Genomic DNA, 21,422 nt, shown 5'->3' with positions numbered 1-21,422 from the left:
GCTGCAGCGGAGTAGTGAGGGTGTTTCCCCACCCTCCCGATCCTGTCCCGTGTGACATAGTAGCACTTCAATTGTTATTCTCCCTCTATATAGTAGTGGTTATCTTGCTAATAGTGTACGCTATACAATTTCAGATCTTTACCTGGCCCCGTAATTTTGGGGACTTGCGATTGTCTGCTAAAACAAAATAGTAAAATATAGCATTTGCATTTGTATATTCTTTTCTTTCTTTCCTTCCTTTACCGAACACCTTTACGGCCCCCTGCGGCCGAGGCGCACGTAGCCCCCTGCGGCTGCGTGCCCCGTGTGACGTTCTTGTACAGCCGTCCCACTTTCTTTTACCCCTCCTCCTCTTTCTTCACTTGTCGTGGCCGGCGTTCTCCGTGCGCAGCCACGTCCCCCTTTTCACCTTGCCCCGATCTACTCGTTACCGTTTATCTCTGTCTCCATTCCCTTACCATTATTCTCTTCCCCACCACTCTCCGAAAAATGCCTCGCGTTCGAGATATCCTATGAAAGCCCTACTGGTGACGTCACTGATCGCTTCCAAAACTATTGGTAAATTCTTTTCATGTTTTTTTTTTAAAAGGCCAAAATATGCTTGCAATCCACCCCCGTTAACCCCACAGCTGTCCTCTTGTCACGCCTGGAACCAGGTAATCAACAATATAATCGGACTGCGCACGCTGCGTCGCCTCGCGTGTGATATGCCCCTCGACAAGAGGGCTTAACCAGCCAATTATCTTCCGTATTAGGCAACCAGCTAGCTACCGCCCACAGGGAAACGTCATCTATCTATCGAGTTTCCTGCTTGATCAATAGGGATCCTCATCTACTCATTGATCAATAATCACCAAATCGTAGGAAACCGCACACACACACACACCCTTACACGTGGTCGCGACCTAGGCCAATCAGTTTCTACGAGCGGCCGCACGTGATGTTTTCGTGCTCCGCCCCCTCCTCTTCCGTAACGTAGCAGACTGCTCTCGCACTTGTCCAACTACAATTCACTTCACCGTCAATACTGATTTATCAAACCTTCGCCGCGCACCTGTGTAACACCTCCCACCTCCCGTATTCTATTCCTCCCCCCTCCCTCACAATTTCACATTGCTTGTTGGGCGTGGCATACTCACCAAGTTCTCTTGATGCGGTGCCGCTCGACTGCGTGCACCCCTCCAAGCGGCTCGCCACCTCCCCTAGTCTGGACCACGTCTGGACACTCGCCAACCACGGGCGGGATACTTCTCAACAGGCTCCCGAAGGCCAATATCCGGATTGCGCTGTCCGGTCTTCTCGCAGTTCCGCGATGGTCCTGTAGTCCTCAAAAGGGGGCAGCGGCAGAGGGGGCCGCGCCGCCGGGCCTCCTCGCAATGGGAGCACTCGGAAAAATAAAATAAAAGCAGATCTTAAACAGATCTCAGCAGTGCCTCCAACTTGTCGGGGGGAAATTCTGCCGGGGTCTGCTGGCCGTCCGCGGACCCCCGGGCAGGGAGGCCCCAACTCCTCCCGCGTATCCCAAAAATGAGTATGAGGCACACGCAAGAAGCAAGGTGGTTCTGCTGTTTATTAAAAAACGGCAGGGATGGGTCAAGGACTCTCTCTGTCTCTTCGTGGGGCTTGCAGGCCCTTTTTACCTCAGTATGACGCGCTACTCGCGTAACCTGGGAAAGTTAGCAAAAAACCTATCGCCACTCTGGATTGGTTCCTCGAGTGGTAGGGTTAGTATAGCATACGTATAGAGAACGCTGTTAGTGGTTGAGGGTCAGTCAGGTGGTATACTTGGGTTGTCCCAGTGGGTTGGCGTCAGTGATAAGTGCCCCATGTTCTGATTGGTCCACTCGCGAGCCCCCCAGTCTGGGACCATCGCTGTTCCCAGCTCGCGGTGCACCTGTCATTTGCAACAATGTACAACTATGGGTATGTGCAGACAATGCGAGGATTTGTTCATATGCTGGAGGGCAGACTACTCCCACCGCCACAGATGTCCATTGAGTCGCTTCATTGTTGCTGCCTGTGTCTCAAAACGTGGGATCCAGGCGCCTCCTTCCTCCTGGGTCTGGCACCCTGTCAGGTTCGGCTTGGTCACGTGAGGAGAGACCGTGGTTGAGGCAGAATTCTGCACATTTAATATTGCATTTTCCACTGTGTGTCTGGCTTAGTTTGCAGGTGTGACCTTGGCTTCGGCTTGTGGCATGCGAGTTTGCAACATTGTGCCCTTGACTGTCTGTTCTCGCCGGGCTCACTCTGCAGGGTCAGCAATTGTACTCTTGCTCGTTCAATGTTCATGGAGGCTCTTGCTTGCGGCCTACTTGGGCCTGGTGCATAGGTGGGGATGTTTGATGCATGGCGCTTTAGGTTATGGCATCATATTGCTTTATCCCCAGTATCATGTCTTCGTTATATTTCTCATTGCAATGTATGGGTTAGGAGAAGCGTCAGCAAGCATTTTAGATGAGTTCGTTGTGCGTCTTGTGTTTCTGCATTTTGAAAACCTATGTGAAAAATAATAACGATGCGCGTCAGTGGGCGTGTCCATCACCTATGTCATAGCACTGAATATGTTCTTCGTGTGGATTGGTGTGGGAGTGACCAGTGTGCATTTTTGCACGGGTGTGCTGACCGTTGGCTAGGTCATCATGGCATCTCTAATGTATTTATTTACTGTTGAATGGTTCAGTCGAGTTCATCCATGGCGCAGGTGTCGGCATGGGCAGGGCAGGCTGGTGGGCACATCCGTATGTTCATGTATCAGGGTATTTGGTCATCTGGTAGACAGGCAAACTCCTCTCGTGGCGGGTGTCTGGGCCGCGATCCTCTAGGCCAGGGGCGTGAGGGGATTGGTGGGAGCCTTTTGTTCCATTCTCCCTCCCACCCTGCGGCCCACTAGTCCTCCTCTTTCCACCCTCTCTTTTCTCTATCACTTACCTCTCTCTCTATCTCATGGCTTCCCACCTAGGCTTCTCCCTTCTGCGCTGTTTCTCTCCCTCCCCTCCTTTTTTCTCTTTTCACTCCCGACCTCCACCTCCCACCCTGCGGCACACTAGTCCTCTTTCCGCCCTTTCTTTTCTCTGTCACCTACCTCTCTATCTCACGGCCTCTCACCTAGACTTCTCCCTTCTGCACTGTTTCTCTCGCTCCCCTCCGTCTCCTTGCTTTCACTCCCTTCCTCCACCTCTCACCCTGCAGCCCACTAGTTCTCCTCTTTCCCCCCTCTCTTTTCTCTGTCACCTACCTCTCTATCTCACAGCCTCTCACCTAGACTTCTCCCTTCTGCACTGTTTCTCTCGCTCCCCTCCGTCTCCTTGCTTTCACTCCCTTCCTCCACCTCTCACCCTGCGGCCCACTAGTTCTCCTCTTTCCCCCCTCTCTTTTCTCTGTCACCTACCTCTCTATCTCACAGCCTCTCACCTAGACTTCTCCCTTCTGCACTGTTTCTCTCGCTCCCCTCCGTCTCCTTGCTTGTTTTCTCGCCCCTCCATCTCCTTGCTTTTACTCCCTTCCTCCACCTCTCACCCTGCGGCCCACTAGTTCACTTTCCCCCTCTCTTTTCTCTGTCACTTACCTCTCTATCTCACAGCCTCTCACCTAGACTTCTCCCTTCTGCACTGTTTCTCTCGCGTCCCACCATTTCCTTGCTTTCACTCCCTTCCTCCACCTCTCACCCTGCGGCCCACTAGTCCTCCTCTTCCCCCCCTCTCTTTTCTCTGTCACCTACCTCTCTATGTCACGGCCTCTCACCTCGACTTCTCCCTTGGGCACTGTTTCTCTCCCTCTCCTCTGTTTTCTTGCTTTCACTCCCTAACTCCACTTCTCACCCTCCGGCCCACTAGTCCTCCTCTTTCTGCCTCTCTTTTCTCTGTCACCTACCTCTCTATCTCACATCCTCTCACCTAGACTTCTCCCTTCTGCACTGTTTCTCTCGCTCCCCTCCGTCTCCTTGCTTATTTTATCGCACCTCCGTCTCCTTGCTTTTACTCCCTTCCTCCACCTGCCACCCTGCGGCCCACTAGTCCTCCACTCCCCCCTCTCTTTTCTCTGTCACCTACCTCTCTATGTCACAGCCTCTCACCTCGACTTCTCCCTTGCACTGTTTCTCTCGCTCCCCTCCGTCTCCTTGCTTATTGTATCGCCCTCCGTCTCCTTGCTTTTACTCCCTTCCTCCACCTGCCACCCTGCGGCCCACTAGTCCTCCACTCCCCCCTCTCTTTTCTCTGTCACCTACCTCTCTATGTCACAGCCTCTCACCTCGACTTCTCCCTTGCACTGTTTCTCTCGCTCCCCTCCGTCTCCTTGCTTATTGTATCGCCCTCCGTCTCCTTGCTTTTACTCCCTTCCTCCACCTGCCACCCTGCGGCCCACTAGTCCTCCACTCCCCCCCCTCTCTTTTCTCTGTCACCTACCTCTCTACGTCACAGCCTCTCACCTCGACTTCTCCCTTGCACACGCTTTCTCTCCCTCTCTCCCCGCCTCCTTGCGCTCACGCTCTTCCTCCTCCACTCACCGTGCTGCCCTCTCGCCCCCCACCACCACCAACCCTCGCCCCTTCCCTCCATAATCCCCCTGGAATCATTTTCTCTTCCGAAGCCCCTCTGCGTGCTGCCCCCCACCTCCCTACCTTCTCCTGCGCACTTCCCTCTACTCGCGTCTCCCGCCCTCCCGCTGGTACGTCTCGCCCCTCCTTCCCGCAGTGGTGGGCTGCCTACTCATTGAGGAGTTTTCTAAATTGGGCTTCAACTCCAGGAATTGCTCTAGAATGGACTCAGAACGGATGTCACGCAGCGCTGCTGTCGTTCCTCCCCTCCCCCTCTTTACAACCTGGGGGACGGGAAGCACCTGCCCGCGCCCGAGGCCACGTGCCGCGGAGCCAGGGCAGCCCGAGCCGGGATGTGAGCCGGGGCTAGCCGGGCACCGCGGGGGGGGGGGGGGGTTCTTTACACCCCCCCCATCTACCCCCCAGAAGCATCTCTTAGTAGAAACTCGGGCTCCCTTGGTTCTGTCCCTGGTGGAGTTCGGTGGGGGATTCTAGGCCCTTTGAGTGTTTTCATGTTTTGGTGCTCAGCCTTTAGAAGTTGGCACCTTTCGTGCGGGACAAGGGTGGGGCAGATAAGGGGGAGCAGAGGAAAGATTGAACTGTTCGGGGTGAATGCAGAGACATGCACTGACCGGAAAGAGCTGAGCTAAGCATCCCTGTACATCCATATCTGGACATGTCGTGACGCTGTCCACGACAAGGTGCTGGGGGGTGAGGCAGGGGGGTGGGAGGAGGTCATGCTCTCACAGCGCTCCAAGTGATGCCAGCGTATGCCCCTGATGCCTGCTGGGTTTGTGCCCTGTGGGGTTCTGCAGGAATCGCAGGGAACCTCCTGCTGGGGCGGCGCGCACGGTGCCAGGAGATCCCCCGTGATGCTTGAAGCCTTCTTAGGGTCGCCCTATTCATTCTAGGACTTGTAGTCTCGCTGTTCCATCATTATGGCTGTGTAATATGCTCCAGTATAGACTCCTGGAGCGGGGCCACTCTGAGGATGGACCCCCGGGGGGCGGCGTGGCATCGCATGCGGCTCCGGGCCTCCCGGCCAGTGCCCGCTCCCCGCCACCCTCTTGTGCCAGGCGGACGGCTCCAGTGACATTTCGAGAGGGCAGCCGCCCGTTGAATAATTTAAAGTCAGGGAATACGCAGATTAAACAAAGAGATCTTGTTTAAGTGTTGTTGTCTTTGCACTGCCGCTCCCATGGGGGTGGGGAGGGTGGGCACGGGTTATTAACATTTCATAAGCTTGTGTTTGTTATGCATTGGAGATGAATTAATTCTCGTTGTTTTCCCTTTTTCTCTTCCTTTCTCCCTTTTTCTCTCCCTCGCCCCACTCGTGTGCACTCCATTCCCTCTCACTCCTCTTTCCCCTTCTCTCTCCCCACTCTCCTTCCACTCTCTCGCATGCCTCTCATTTCTCTCCTGCTGCCTCCCATTCTCTGCCCACCCTTTCTCGCCCGGCCTTCTCTCTTCTTTGTGTCCCCTCCCCACTCCTCTCTCACCTTCTCTGCCCTCTCTCCTTCCACTCTCTCCTCTCTGTATCCTCCTGTCCCTCATTCTCCACCCATCTTTTCTCTGCCTTCTTCCCCCCATTGTCTCTTCTTTGTGTCCCCTCCCCACTCCTCTCTCACCTTCTCTGTCCTCTCTCCTTCCACTCTCTCCTCTCTGTATCCTCCTGTCCCTCATTCTCCACCCATCTTTTCTCTGCCTTCTTCCCCCCATTGTCTCTTCTTTGTGTCCCCTCCGCACTCCTCTTTCACCTTCTCTCTCCCCACTCTGCTTCCACTCTCTCGCTTGCCTCTCGCTTGCCTCTCATTTCTCTCCTCTCTGTATCCTCCTGCCTCCCATTCTCTGGCCACCCTTTCTCGCCCGGCCTTCTCTCTTCTTTGTGTCCCCTCCCCACTCCTCTCTCACCTTCTCTGCCCTCTCTCCTTCCACTCTCTCCTCTCTGTATCCTCCTGTCCCTCATTCTCCACCCATCTTTTCTCTGCCTTCTTCCCCCCATTGTCTCTTCTTTGTGCCCCCTCCCCTCTCCTTCCATTCTCTCCTCTCTGTATCCTTCACCCACCTCTAACCCCTGCTGACGCCCTCCTTCGCCATCCCATGTTTCTCGGCATGTGCCACTCCACCGCCCGCCACCCACCTCTTCCCCGCCACCCTTTTCCATTCGTAATTCACCATCTTTTTCTCTCGACATGATTTCCTGCCCCTGCTGTCACCATCACCCCCTCCTCACACCCCGTCACTTCCTCCAATCACTTCACCGACTTTCCCGCCACACGCCCTTCCCCAAACCATTCTCTCGCCACCTTCCTCCCCTCGCCCGCTCAACTCATTACCCTCCGCTCTCCACGCCTCCCCACTCCTCCATCTTCTGTTTCTTGGACGTGCCCCCTGCACTTGCCTCCCTTGCTCTTTAACTTTTGCCCTTTCCGTTCACTCCGCCGTTTCCATCCCTCCATGTGTTCCTCCTTCTGCCCTTTCACTCGCATGTTTTCTTTATTCATCGTTCTCCTTTCCTCTTCCCAATTCCCATCTTCTTTCTCTGCCCTCTTTTACCCCTGATCTCCTTTTCTCTCCTCTCCCCTTCTCTCCATCCTCCACTACACCTCTTTTTCTGTCTTTCTCCTTCTCCTCTTCACTCATGCCACCACTTCTTTGATTACCCCCTTCTTATTCTCTCTCCCTTCCGTCTTTCTCTTCTTCCCCCTTCCTCACCCTGGGGTTCGCCCTGCCGTCATCTTTCTTTTTCTGTTCCCCTGTCATCTGTTCCCGCTCTTTCCTCCCATTCCACCGTCTCTCCGCTTCCTCTCGTGATCCCTCTCTCCACCTGCTTTCCCGCATGCCTTCCCCTCCTCCGCCCGCCTCCCCTCGTGCAGCGCTGTGATGCTGGCGCTCTGAAGTGCCCTGCCACACTCCCTCTCTCCGCACGGAGCATGCCTCTGCGTCCAGCGACCCACAAAAATGAGACTCCGGATCCTCAGCCACAGCCGTCGCCGCCGCCTCCCCAGCCCCAGCCGCCAGCGCCGCACAGCGCCACCAACGGAGACAAGGGCGACAGCCTCCGCGACGAGAGCCCCTACGGCGGCAGCCTGCACAGCCCCACCGACAAGCTGCTGTCCCCGGCGCGGATGGAGGAGCCCACCGCCGGCAACGCCATTGTCATCCGGATAGGGATCCCCGACCTGCAGCAGACGGTGAGTGACTGAGTGCGGCTGCCGCGGCGGCGGCGCGGGGGAGCCCGGCAGTGAGTGGCTGCGCTGCAGACCGAGCCGGCGCTCACTGGGAGGGACCCTCGGACTGTCACTGTAGTCGGGGGCACCCCCCCCAGGCTGGTTTTAGCGCAACGGAGGTGGGCTGTGAGCCCTGCCCAGTGAATTCACAGGCTCGCAACCTGACTGCGGCCGGCGGCAGGGGCCGGTCCCGCACCGTGGAGGGGAGTTTGGCGGGCTCGGCTGGACTCTGGCCGGTAACAGGTTTGAGCCCTGTGTGAGATGAGTTTGGTGGTCTCAGCCTGACCCTGGCTCAGCCTGACTCCGGGCGGTGATGCCATTAGCGCTGCTGTTGGTATTTTAAGGTGGACTATAGCATTTGACAGTTGTGAGCACTGTGTGAGATGAGTTTGGTGGTCTCAGCTGCGCTCTGGCCTGTAACAGGTTTGAGCGCTGTTTGGTGCTCTCAGCTGCGCTCTGGCCTGTAACAGGTTTGAGCGCTGTTTGAGAGGTGTTTGGTGCTCTCAGCCTGACTCTGGCCGGTGATAGTTTCCATTTAGGTGTGAGAAAGGTTTGGTGGTCTCCGCTCCCTCAGGCCGATGTGAGTTCCGGGGATCACGCCAGGTGAATTTGGTGACCTCGTTCTGGGGTTCGGCTGGTGATAATTCTGAAAACGATATGAGTTGAGTATTGCCTGGGTGAGTTGAGGGCCCGCCTCAGCCTGGTGGCAGTTTTTATTTTCTGCCCTCAGCCTGGGCCATCAATATACCCACACTGTCAAACCCAGCACCCCAAAGTCAAACAACCAGGACAATCAATTGGTGGGTTCCTCGAGAGAGAGGCCATGCAGGTCTGTGATTGGCTGGAGCGGCGCCATTGACCTCTCGCTCTCTCCTGGGTACGGGTGATCCTCCTCTGCTGCAGCCAATGATGAGGAGTTGGTAGGTCAATAACTTAGAGGGCGCTTGCCAGGGCCACCCTGAGCGTGGGGACATATGCACTGGGGCAGGGGGATGAGGGTGGGCAGGAGGGGCAGTTTAGGCTATCCATGGGTCCTCGCTTCGTAGTGAGCATTTGATCTTAGTAGCCTGGCTACAGGTCCGGCCCAGGGGAACTGCATTTGCCCAGCTGATAGTTTCTCCCCTCTGCCCCCCCGTTCCTTTCAACGCCGTGGGCCCCCCTGCCTGGCCGTTCTCCCCCCATGAGTGCCAGGCCATCAGCCTGGTGGGCAGAAGCCACCAGAGTGCAGCTGCACGTGTTGGCAGGCGCCTGAAGCCTCATCACCCGGGGGACACACTTCTGCAGGAGTGCAGCAGCTCACCCCCCCACTGCGCTGCAAAACCTTGCATTGCTGCATCAAGAGTCCTGTTTCAGCTAGCATGCGGCATTCCACTCTGCAGAACCTCACAGCTGCCTTTCGATTGCTTTAATACACCTATTGTGCTGCGTTGCCTTCGGAAGATGTGTCCTCACTGCGGAGTTCACTTCTCCTCTTGAAATGAAGCAGGTTGTTCCCCGTGTTTCCATGACCATGTTGTCAGAATCACTTTTGAGCACGGGTTGTTTTCATAGAAAAGTCAAGCACACGATAGGCTACAACTTTTGATGGGTGGGAAGATTCTCTTGGGAATTACGTTGTTATGACAACCATTACCATCCAATCCACCTACAGACTGGGATGCGAGGCTTGGTAAGTTTTCTTGATCCTTCAATGTGTGCCCAACTGCTGTAGGCACGTGAGTGTGAGTTGGGTTCCCCACACTAGGAACATTGCTTGCCCCTGGGCAGCTCTCTCTCTCTCTCTCTCTCTCTCTCTCTCTCTCTCTCGGGAGTGCACACCATGAAGCACGATTCTTCTGCCCCCCCCCCCCCGTGTTCCTATAACCTCCGATAGGCCGCCTTCAGAAGTGCTATAAGCAAGTCAAACCAGCATTGGCAAAGCCCCTCGTTTTGCTTCGGTGTGTGCATTGCAAAGGTATACCATGAGGAGCGAGGCACTGAAGGGGGGGGGGGGGGGTGAGGGACATGGGGGCTGAGTGAGTGAAGGGGAGGCAGGGATTAGTGAGGAAAAGAGGAGGGCTTTCTTGGCGCTGTCTGCAGATGTCGGCTGTTGGAAAGGATGTGTGGCGCAGGGACGGACAACAGTCACCACAAATGGGTTCAGGAACTCTACAAAAAAACAGTGTGTCAGGAATTGTATCCAGTAGGAACTCTTTGGAAGTAGTGACCTGGACTTCCCAACATGCACTGTGCCTTCAAATACAGAAAACCCGAGGCGGCAGGCGGATTATGGCGGGGGTGAAATATCACGGGTGATTCGGGCCTATGTGATCATTTCGAGAAAAGAAGAACAGCGAATCCCAAAACACCGATGTTTGCCCCCCCCATTGTTTTCTTTTAACCCTTTTCACCGCATATATATATGCGGGGGGAGACCTCCCCAGAGCCCCCCATACACCTCCGATAAATTATCAGCTTTACACACCCCCTACATACGTATGCAGTGAAATGGTTCATCCAAAATTCTGTATTGTGGGATTCGCAGTGATTGTCTGCGATATTTTGGCATGGTGCCAGTGATCCATGCCAGCTGTGAGTAGCACATGGTAGTGCATTTCCAATTGACATTTAAGAAACGGTTTCTACTGGTTGCAGTGGAAGTTTATGGGTTTTAATCATAAAATGCACCTGATAAAATGGAATGTGGTCCTTTCTTGATAGCAGTCGCACCTGATAAAATGGAATGTGGTCCTTTCTTGATAGCAGTCGCACCTGATCAAATGGAATGTGGTCCTTTCTTGATAGCAGTCACACCTGAAAAAAATGGAATGTGGTCTTTTCTTGATAGCAGTCGCACCTGATAAAATGTAATGTGGTCCTTTCTTGATAGCAGTTGCACCTGATCAAATGGAATGTGGTCCTTTCTTGATAGCAGTCGCACCTGATCAAATGGAATGTGGTCCTTTCTTGATAGCAGTCGCACCTGATCAAATGAAATGTGGTCCTTTCTTGATAGCAGTCGCACCTGATCAAATGGAATGTGGTCCTTTCTTGATAGCAGTCTTACAGACACCCATCTGGGAGCAACTGGATCGATGAGAATCCATTTTAAATAGGCTATGATTCCAGAGGGTCTGACCACCAGTGATCTGCTTGGCGCCCGACACGACTACTCATGGCTCTCAATGGAACCTCTGCTGGATAGGCCAGTCAGCATTTTCAACCAACCAGCTACACATGGCTCTTTTTGTATCATTTTGGTGAGGTGGGTTTTTGGTCATCTGCACTACAACAGAGCCACAAAGAGTTAATTCCAGTCCCACCTAATAGTTGGTGTCTGATGGTGTTCATTGGTTGACATTGCCGAGCAGCTCAGAGCCCGCCCCTTCATCATTGACGTGAACATGGCTTTATTTACTTTTATTTGCAGTCATAACAACAAATCAAATTCGGGATTCTCCATCCATTAACTCAGAGGGGAGTTGCTCTCAAGTCTTCTATTGGTGGTGCAGCACTGCTGCTGGACCAGTCCAGAAACAGTAAGAGGGCCTCACTAAATGTTTGGCCCCGCTCACAAAACCTCGTGACAGCCCCATGGGACCAATCCAGAGGGCTGACCAACATACCCGGTCAATCTTAAGTGCTCACAAATTCATTAAAGTACTGGCCTTTCTTAGGGGGTTCATAATGGGCAGTACTTCGCCAAGAGACTAAAGTGCCTCGCCTGTGCTTCTCCCCATTGCGGGAACCACATGTTTGGGTGGACTGGGAATGTGGGCTTTGTGTGGGAAGGGAGGCCAGAGGCAGGGGACTGTGAGTGTGGGGGAGAACTGTGTGTGAAGTGTGAACATATCCGAACTCTAGTTACATTTGTTATCCCTTTCTGAATTGATTGCACTGCACTTCAGACCAGTCCTGGAAACTTTCAACTGCTCTACTCTTAAAACATGAATTGATTGCACTACACTTTAGACCAGTCCTGGAAGTGATACACTGCACCACTCTAAAATCTGACATTGAATGCACTGCACTTCAGGCCAGTCCTGGAAATGTTACACAGCACTGCTCTTCATTCTTGCATTGATTGCAATGCACTTCAGACCAGTCCCGGGAATTTTGCATTGCACTACTCTTCAATCCTGTATTGATTGCAATGCACTTTAGACCAGTTCCGGGAATGGTGCATTGCACTACTCTAACATATTGCATGAATTGCACTGCACTTCAGAACAGTCCTGAAAATGTTGTGCAGCACTGTTTGTCAATCCTGCATTGATTGCACTGCACTTCAGACCAGTCCTGCAAATGTTGCACAGCACTGCTCCTCAATCCTGCATTGATTGCAATGCACTTTAGGCCAGTCGCGGGAATGTTGCATTGCACTACATTAAAATCCTGCATTGATTGCACTGCACTTCAGACCAGTCCTGGAAATGTTGCACTGCACTGCTCGTGAATCCTGCATTGATTGCACTGCACTTCAGACCAGTCCTGGAAATGTTCAGCTGCACTACTCTTCAATCCTGCATTGATTGCACTGCACTTCAAACCAGTCCTGGATATGTTGCACAGCACTGCTCTTCAATCCTGCATTGCTTGCAATGCACTTTAGAGTTACTCCCTCTACGCATGTCCTCTCCACCTTTCTCGGAATGCCAGGTACTAACAATTGAGACATTCTCTGAAGCCGGTGCACCTGGGTCCTGGCCAGGCTTTCCCAACCCTGATCCACTCCATTCAGTAAAGAACACATTGAAGTAAGCGCTGGCTCCAAGAATAACAGCCCTCGGTAGTGCATCGCCCATGAAAAGTCAAGAGCTTTGCCACTTAGGCGGGCACTGGACACAGCATCAGACACAAAGATTACTGCCAACACATCGGATCCCGAGTTTCTAGGTTTTGCTCTTTAGTCCAATAAGCAACAAAGAGCTCTCAGGCCAACACCATATCACTGCCAAGAAAGTCCACCTTACAGAACGTGGGCACTGGAATCCCGTTCATCATAGTGGGCACTAGAGATGACGGATTAACCACGTACGATTATGGCCAATCAGATGCTGTGGATCTGATGGACACAAGCAATTGATAACTCCACCCTTGTTTAGGCAACTCCACCACACCGAGCTAGTGAAACTGAAAGATCATCAGTGTCCAGTGGCACTGGCATGTTTTATCACGGGATATTGCATGGCACACGCCAACTAGGGAACTCCTTCCCCTACAATGTATGTGGCGCACAGTAAGGCGCCTTTTATTTTGTAATAAAAAACGGATTCTTTTGAGTAGGCCTCCAACCCGTCCTGCACCCAACGTCCACAAACACCCCGTGTCACAATAGACTAGGAACCAGGCCGGTGTGTAGCAATAAGATATTTATTAATGTATTATTTAATGAAAAAAGGAAAACACTCAAAATACAGCAGCCAAAAATGTTGTGGCAACACAAAATGCAATGATCTGTACAGAACAACCAGGTTAAGATATCCTATTATAGTTCACCCAGGTCTTTAATGGCAAAACAGAAAAAGACATTTTTTTTTACAAAGTGATAGCATGAACGGTTTAGCACTCCCTCCTGCAACACTCACCCCCAAACATAAGCTAAACCTAAATAACTTTTAATAGAAGGCAGTGCCAAGGAGTGGGAATAGAGAGAGAAAATCGGATGTGGGGTAAAGCCCACCACCACCAGATGGAAAGGCAGCGAAGAAGTGGAAATCGTGTTTTGGGAGCAAAAGGGAAGAAGAGGGTTTTGGTTATTTCTCACAAAGGCTAGGGGACAGAATAGAAGGACAATTGTATTGTTTACACTTAGGAGATAGGGAAAGTTTAGAGAATACTAATCAGCACACCAGGACAATATAGAAATGAAGTGGGAAAATCGGTTTTGGGAGGAAGCAAATGCAAAGGGAAAATACAGTGGCAAATGGAAATTCATTTACACTTGGGTTTACAATGACAGGCAGCTCAGGGAAGGGGTTTAGCTTACAATAGGAAAATCGGTTTTCAATGACAAGGAAAGAGGCACATAACAGGTAGACTTCTAGGCAAAATGGATTGCTCACGATGGGAACAACGGTTTGGGTTTAATAGGACAGATAGGAATTTGTTTGGTAATGCACACAGTACACAGACAAATTTGTTTTTCAGTTACAAGGAGACTAATTCTTTTGAAGCAACACTTTAATGACTATAATAATTAAATACAATTCCAGGGACAAGATTGTTGATTTTGAATTTCAACAATCTTGAACCGTGAATTTCAATTGGGGGAATTAATTGATTTACTTAAGAAAAATACTAAGGATTTACACAGACAAATGAGAGTTTTTTCAAAGGAGAAATGCTAACATACACAAGCAAACAAGACATGGGGCGATGACTGGATTACACTGGCAATTTGGGGTTTTCAGTGGGGTATTGAATTAAATGTACTACTACAAAAATGAAGGGCTTATATAATTTTTAGGGCTGAGGTTATATGCTACTTACAAGCAAGCCTTGGTTTACGATTCAGTGAAGCCAACAGGATCTCAGGACACTCTGGACAGATAGGTCAAGGGGTATGGTCACTGCACTTTCAAAGATGGTAAGGTTCAGCAGCCTTCTCTCATCCTTCTTTTCTGTCTCCCCAGTTGCTGTGTGCGTGTCCTAGTACAGTCCCCCTTATATAGCAGAAATGACAGCACTAATTTTACAATCTAGGGGACGTACCCTGTAATTATCCCGGCCACTCGGATAGGACAGTTACCATCCCTCTCTCTGCCCCCTGTCCGGATTGGTACAGGGGAGGAGAGCACCATCTATTTGCATTTATTACCATTCTTTGTTCTTGTTACCACTTTTGGCAAAACTAGTTATGTATCATAACTTTGGAATTATACTAACCCCTGCCATGTGAAACATATATTTGGTTCTCGTTTGTCATAAGGAATTAGGGGAGCCGATCGCTAACTCCGTACCATGTAGTATGGCCATTTGGCAAATTGTTTGTCATTTTCATGACATGTACAACAGTTATGAATCTGCAAATGATCAAGCATGTTCCTAATTTCATTTTCCATCTTTTCACAAACTGTCAAATATGTCACCTGTACAGATCAGCCAGAAAACTAGTCTAACTGGCCATTTCAATCCACAAAGTCCCAGGTAAATGCAATTTAAACACCCAAAACCGCCTGAAAATTACAAGAAAAATTGCATGAAATTGAAATAAATCCTTAGTCTGATGGCTGTGCAAAATGCCTAAAATGGAATAGTCTTTTATATTAATTGGGAGTGTCTTGTTCAACATGTGGGAGGTCTGCCTTACCCCCACAGCCACCTGTTCCCCTGGGTCAGCCGGTGACCAGAGGTTTTTATGAGTCCCTTTAAAATTGGCAGTTTACTCTTTGAAGTGGGTGCAGGAAGAGCTCACACCTCCTCGTCATGCTTCAGCCACACTTTGCCTTCTTTGAAATCTCTGGGCTCCTGCCTTCATGTCTGCAGAACAGGGAATTATGACGCCCTCAGCAGCATCACATTTTATTGCGGGATTGTTATAGGATTTGTGTGATATCCAGCAGGAAGTGAGGCTTTGTCATTATGGAGTTCCAGCCTCAGCCTAAACTGGTTTTTCCTGCAGTAAGTGTCTCTTCAAATGTGACTGGAGTTTTGTGGGTTGAAACATAATATACACCGGTTTTGCTTTTAATGTTTAAAATCCTGTCTTGCAGGTCACACGATTCTTTGAATTCTCCTTCTTGGGTGAATTTACATTTCCTGTTTGTCCTTAGATGATGATGATGGGTAGGCCCCCTTTCCCAATGGTTCTTTAATTTGACTTGAACACAAAGAAAAAGCCAGGCCCTTTTTGGTAGCAGTGTTTAAAGGGTTGCTGTTCATGTGAAAGGAAAAGCAAAAGCCCTTTTTGGTTGTAGTGTTGAAATTCTTGCCCCTCATGTGAAATAAAAGTAAAGCAAGGCCATGTTCGGCTGCAGTCTATAACTGCTTGTCATTCATGTGAAATAAAAGCCAAGCAAGGCAGTTTTTGGTTGCAGTGTAGAACTTCTTGTCCTTCATGTGAAATAAAAGTAAAGCAGGGCCGTTTTTGGTGCAGTGTAGAACTTCTTGCCATTCATGTGAAATAAAAGCAAAGCAGGGCCGTTTTTGCTTGCAGTGTAGAACGTATTGCCATTCATGTGAAATAAAAGTAAAGTATGGCCATTTTTGCTTGCAGTGTTTAAATGCTTGCCACTCATGTGACAGGGAAAGTAACGCAAGGCCGTTTTTGGTGGCAGTGCTTAAATGCTGCTGTTCAGGTGAAAGGGGCTTCTGTTTGGGGCCTTTACATGCACCCCACAGTGGCGTGTCCAGACTCTTTTAACTGCAGTGGCCCAAGTGAGGCACTGACTTATGCAGGGGTGGCATGAACTACGAGCGCACACACACATAATGATCATAGTTTAGGATAATGGGGTGGCACCTGGGGGAAGAGGGGACAATCAGATTCCAGGGGTTGAACATGCTGCCCCAGGCCACTCCCTGAATATGCCATTGGGCAGGATCAAACATAGCTATGCGGACGGTCCACAGAACACTGCATGGCAGTATCACAATTGAGAACACCAGTAATCACCTTATTTCAGTGCCCCAGTTGATTGTAGCTAGATCACTGAAGACAGTGTGGCAGGACTTCAGTCACAATGTGATGGCACCGTGTCACAGGACTGCAACACACCGCAGTGTAAAGGATGGCAAAGAACCATGTGGCTGGATAATGACACACAGAGTGGCCAGAACTGTGATAGGCCGTCTGATCACAGCATGGAAGGGGCTCTGTTCAAAGAACTGCAGATCTCCTTGTGTCCTGACTACGTAGCAACACACTTCCCACTCATGAAGCGCCCTGTGGCACAACCATGCCTCACCATGTGGAAGTACCACCATGTGGAAGGACCTGGATGCAAATGCCACTGACACCATGTGGCAAGTCCATGGCACAGAGTGTAATAGGACCTGGGGTCACTGTCTGATGATCCCCTTCGGAGTGCAGTGTGGAAGGACCACAATGTAAAGGGCACCACATCAAAATAGGTCTTGTCCACAGATGAAGATGTTAACACTGTCAAGCACCATGTAACACACCCATGCATCACTATGTTGAAGGATCATGGATCAACATGCAGAAGGATCATAGATCAACCTGTGGCAGAACCACAGACCGGGGGTGGGAGGACCGCAAAGCAAAGACCACTGATACCATGTTGCAGGACCATGGAGTGCAGTGCAATAGAACCTGAGTCCACAGATCAAAATGTGTCACCACTGTAAAGCACCACACGGATCAACATGTGCCAAGGCCATAGGCCACATGGTGGCAGGACCACAATGCACAGAACACCATGTGTCAGGATTGGTCAGCAGCATTTGACAAAACTGCAGCAGGAAGTGTACATTGACACGAGCAGGACCTCTCAGCATGATGTGGAAGGATGACAGTAGACCTCAGCACAATGGCAGGACATCAGGTCACCGTACGGTGGGACCGCAGATCACCATGTACAGCACTTCAAATCACTGTATCGGGAGCACCTCGAGGCCCTTTCAGGTGGGAAAGTAGAATAAACACAGGGTAGCATAGCGTGTCATGTCACAGAACCACGTGACAGGCTATTGTGAATGGAACTTCCAGCGCCCTGTAGTCTATCTCCTGGCTTTTCCAGGCTTAACCCAAAGCATCACAAGGAGGTCAGGTACACCTCAATAAGTAAGGGGGTCCCCACCCAGTGGAGCATAGTGACGTTGATCTATTGGATAGAGGCCAGGGCGAGCGTGCATTAGGACTGGAGATGGGGATTGGGTAGTATTGTTACCCGCAAGTAACTGCACCCTCCGTGCAAAATAGAATAGCTAGAAATAGTAGAACGTGACGCGTTGAAGGTCGTCGTCCAGGCCTGGCATTAGTACCACGTGATGCGTTTAAGGCCGTCAACCAGACCTGGCATTGCGCGGTGAGGGGACCCGCTCTGCAGGGCACCGCTTCCCTTTCGAGAGTCATCCTGCTTTTTGGCAGCTGCCCAGCTGGAAATTGGAAAATGGCCTTAAAATTGCAAACAGCGATTTTTGCAAATGATCCAACCACTGAAAGGTAGGCTCCGGCTAATAAGGGCGTTTGGTCAAGATGGCTCCCCCGGGTTGTGGTCTGATATTAAAGCGAGTGGCTCTCACGGTCAGGGGCCACGGTGGTCGCGGGGCTGGCCAAGTGGGTTTCAGTGAGGGAGTGTCGGCTCAGCGGAATGCTTAAGCAAGCAGACCGTGCCTCTCCTCCATGCTTTCAAATTGGGTCAGAAAGTCTGTGGGTGTGGGAGAAGGCCGCGGTGAGCTTTTCAGCCTCCCACGTTTTGTTGACACGACTCTGTCACGCATGATGCACTTGGCTGGTTGTTTACGGGCCACCAGTGCAGGCCTCCCTGCTGAGCCGAGGGATATGACATTAAGGGGCACCAGTGCAGGCCTCCCTGCTGAGTCGAGGGATATGACATTAAGGGGCACCAGTGCAGGCCTCCCTGCTGAGTCGAGGGATATGACATGCACTGTGTACTTCTGGGAGCTTTTCCCAGCCTGCTTTTTTTTTTTTTTTTTTGGTGTTGTTTCTGTGAACCCCAGTGGAGCAAACACTATCGGTATGGTACACACCCACCTACGTGATGTGCCATTATTCTCTCTTTTCGTATGCGATTTGCTGAAAGGTGAGCATTCTGTGTTGCTTAGATGCATTTGGTTGCCTCGGCTGTCAATTTAAGGGAAAACATTCCATGCAAGAGGCTTGACAGTACAGCGTTTCATTGCCTACTTTGTTTGCTTGAATCTTTTCTGTTAAATACTTGAATGATTGTGATCACTTTTTATGGTTTAAACACTGCTGCTGTTCTTTAGGAAAGGCATAAGATTTTGGGGGGCATTTGTAGCTGCAGTAAGCTAAAATCGGATCTGTGCGATCACTGCGACCCCCATAATTCCGACAGCCGAAAATGCTGATTTAAAAAAAAAATGTTTTAACTCCCTTTACCCCACATGTATATGTGGGGGAGACCCCCACATCCCCATATTACTATAATATCACATACCCCCCCACATATATATATGTGGAGTAAGAGGGGTGTTCAAAAAAATTTTTAAGTCGGAATATCGGCTCTCGGAATTATGAGGGCAATATTTTGGTCCATTACCACCAAAATCGGTTGCCACTTGAGTAGCAAATCCCAACATAGTTGCCTTTCTTTTGGGTAAGATGCTCTTATCTCAGTCTTTTCCCAAAAAAACTTGTAATCATTTGTTTAGCTCTATTTCCACCATAAACACCCTTGCTTGTGCAAGTATAGCCTACAGACATCCGCTTGACATATCCACTTTACCCGCCGCTTATGAAGCCAGTAAGGGAATTGCCCTCTCAAGGTTTTGCAATGACTTTACCCATAAGAGACTGGGGCTGCAGGGTGCAAATGCAGTTTAAAAGGCATAAGTGAAACTAATTACAATTTACCTCAGTGTATGCTGTACTCGTACTCCGTAGTCCCCTCCATAAATTGGGATTTCGTGGTGGGAAGGTGATGGAACAGCAGTACTCATTCTGTAGCACACATTTGAAAAGAAAATGGGACTGGCATGAATCGGGCTGTAAGGAATTCGACCATCCGCACAGTGGGTGTGTACTCGCCTGTTTTTTTGAAATTTTAAAAGAAACAGAATGATGGTAGATGAACCGCCGGAAAATGCGTGGGATTAATATGCACACATTTTCCTATGCTCACGGCACGACATACACAGAGACTCTGGTTGGACACAGCCTATAGGTGACTTCCCCCCTGTCAAATTTAGTTGGGAAATAACAGCCAAGAGTACATCAAGGCATCTCAGAAGGGGGAGGGCAAAACCTTCTTTCCGCCATTGCCAGCCTAATGAACTAGCAAAGGCTCCATGGATCCGGCCTTTCCCTTTGTTTAAGCTCTGCTGCATACTAATGAAAGCTTAATTCAAACAGGCCCACATAGGGCCTGGCTGCAGAGACTAAACAAAGGAGACAGGAAACCCCAACACCCCTTTCATATGCACTGTGTCAACCTGAAGCCAGCTCCTGCCCTAAACTATCAATGATAGTGAGCTGTCATGTCTGGGACTAGGTGTTTATAGTAGATAACCCCCGCAGGGGGACCCTTTCACAAGGAATTAGAATGTGGTTTACAGGGGACAGAGCGTCTGTTCTCCTGCCACTTTAATCAGGAACCACAGAGAGGTCAATTAACAAGAGAGACCCTTTGATCCAAAACAGACAGGAAGATGGGTGAGACTTAGTATTGCATGCATTCACCTCTTTACCTTTCCTGTTACAAAGCACTCTGGTTATGACCTCATGCATACAGGAGATCATTGGTGGGGACCCAGTATTGGTTCATTAAAGTATCCTTAGCCTACACCAATCGCTGTGGCCCGTTTGACTTTAAAAGAGGGCTGGGCCCCTCTTTTGGGCAGATCATTTGAAGAGTTTGCAAGGTTTAACAAGAAGAACTCAGCATTGGACCACGGCTGAAGCTACAGTCTGTCTTATATCTTCCGCCAGTGAAGGAAGACCAGGACGTCCAAGAGGGAAGAAAGATCCCTCCCCCAAACATCTCTCAGGCAACAGAGGGAGATACTGAATCCAGATGACCCTCCGGCAGCTCCAGAACCGGCACCCAGCCAGCACACAGGGTGCCCTACTAGGCTCTGCAGCAAGCCTCCTAGGTGGGCAGTGACAGTGAGTCTCTGAACCAAACTATGGAGAAGGCAGCTGCCTGCAATGCTCTCCTCAGCTTTGGGCTGTCGCCTTAAAGGACAACACAAGCCCAGTGAATAATCTAGGAGGAGTGCTTCAACAAGCATCTACCGATGTCCGTTTTAAAGGAAATTTTCTAGCCAGTGGAGCCCCTTGAGCTGCAACTGACTTCACTGCTGACTGTTGTTAGGCTGCAGTCTGTAATGCCACCCGAGATGCCTCAACCAGTTCTTCAGACCTGCCGACCAGCACTGAGACAACCATTCCTAACCCTGAGTCACTGTGTAGGCCTGCTTGCAGCCGTCCGTCCAGCCTCGCTCACCGAACTGCCTGCCGCCTGATACCCACAGCTGTCTCCCATCTTGAACTATGTTGCAGAAGCTGCAAAGCACCCTGGAACCGACTCTCCACTGTCGAGCACCAAGAACCTCTGCACGCACAAGGTACATTGTGGTTCTGTCCCTCTGGTCCTTCTCCAAAGGCCCCTAGTCACATTTTACGTCACACTGCTGCCTTTATGTTCAAATCAAGTATCCTTGAACTATTGCGATTAATTACTTTACCGACTACCCTCCTGTCAGTATCCAGAGTGCATCCCTTTTGCTTCTTGAAACTGTCTGTCCTCTGCTTTCCTTTACAGGTTGGGTTGTATTTTGTAGTGTGCTAGAACTGTCTGTTGTGATAATAATGAAGTAGATATTTGTATACAACCTTGACTGGACAGTCCCTTTTATCAATGGGTAATCATTTTATTTTCGCAGTGTTGCAACTAACCAACGATCCATGACCTTGCAGAAATAAGTCTGCTATAGTTGGGCAAGGAGGTTTATAATTTGCTTATGTTCGGATCCCTTCTGGTGTAGAAGAGGTGTGGTGGGGCTGG

General features: G+C 50.5%; 1 protein-coding gene across 5 annotated transcripts in view; it reads left to right on the top strand.

Moving 5' to 3' along the window:
* Positions 1-21,422, top strand: part of SHANK3 (SH3 and multiple ankyrin repeat domains 3) — a 3,072,962-nt gene that overhangs the window by 719,036 nt on the left and 2,332,504 nt on the right. For all 5 annotated transcript variants that reach the window (XM_069629467.1, XM_069629466.1, XM_069629463.1 and 2 more), the window contains one exon: positions 7,414-7,731. In XM_069629467.1, coding sequence (XP_069485568.1) covers positions 7,471-7,731 — 261 coding nt within the window. In that variant the 5' untranslated portion in view covers positions 7,414-7,470. The remainder of the gene's footprint in view (positions 1-7,413; positions 7,732-21,422) is intronic.

The sequence above is a fragment of the Ambystoma mexicanum genome, chromosome 12 (assembly GCF_040938575.1).
Source record: "Ambystoma mexicanum isolate Mex_15411 chromosome 12, UKY_AmexF1_1, whole genome shotgun sequence".
NCBI lineage: Eukaryota > Metazoa > Chordata > Amphibia > Caudata > Ambystomatidae > Ambystoma > Ambystoma mexicanum.
This window is presented reverse-complemented; position numbering and strand designations above follow the sequence as displayed.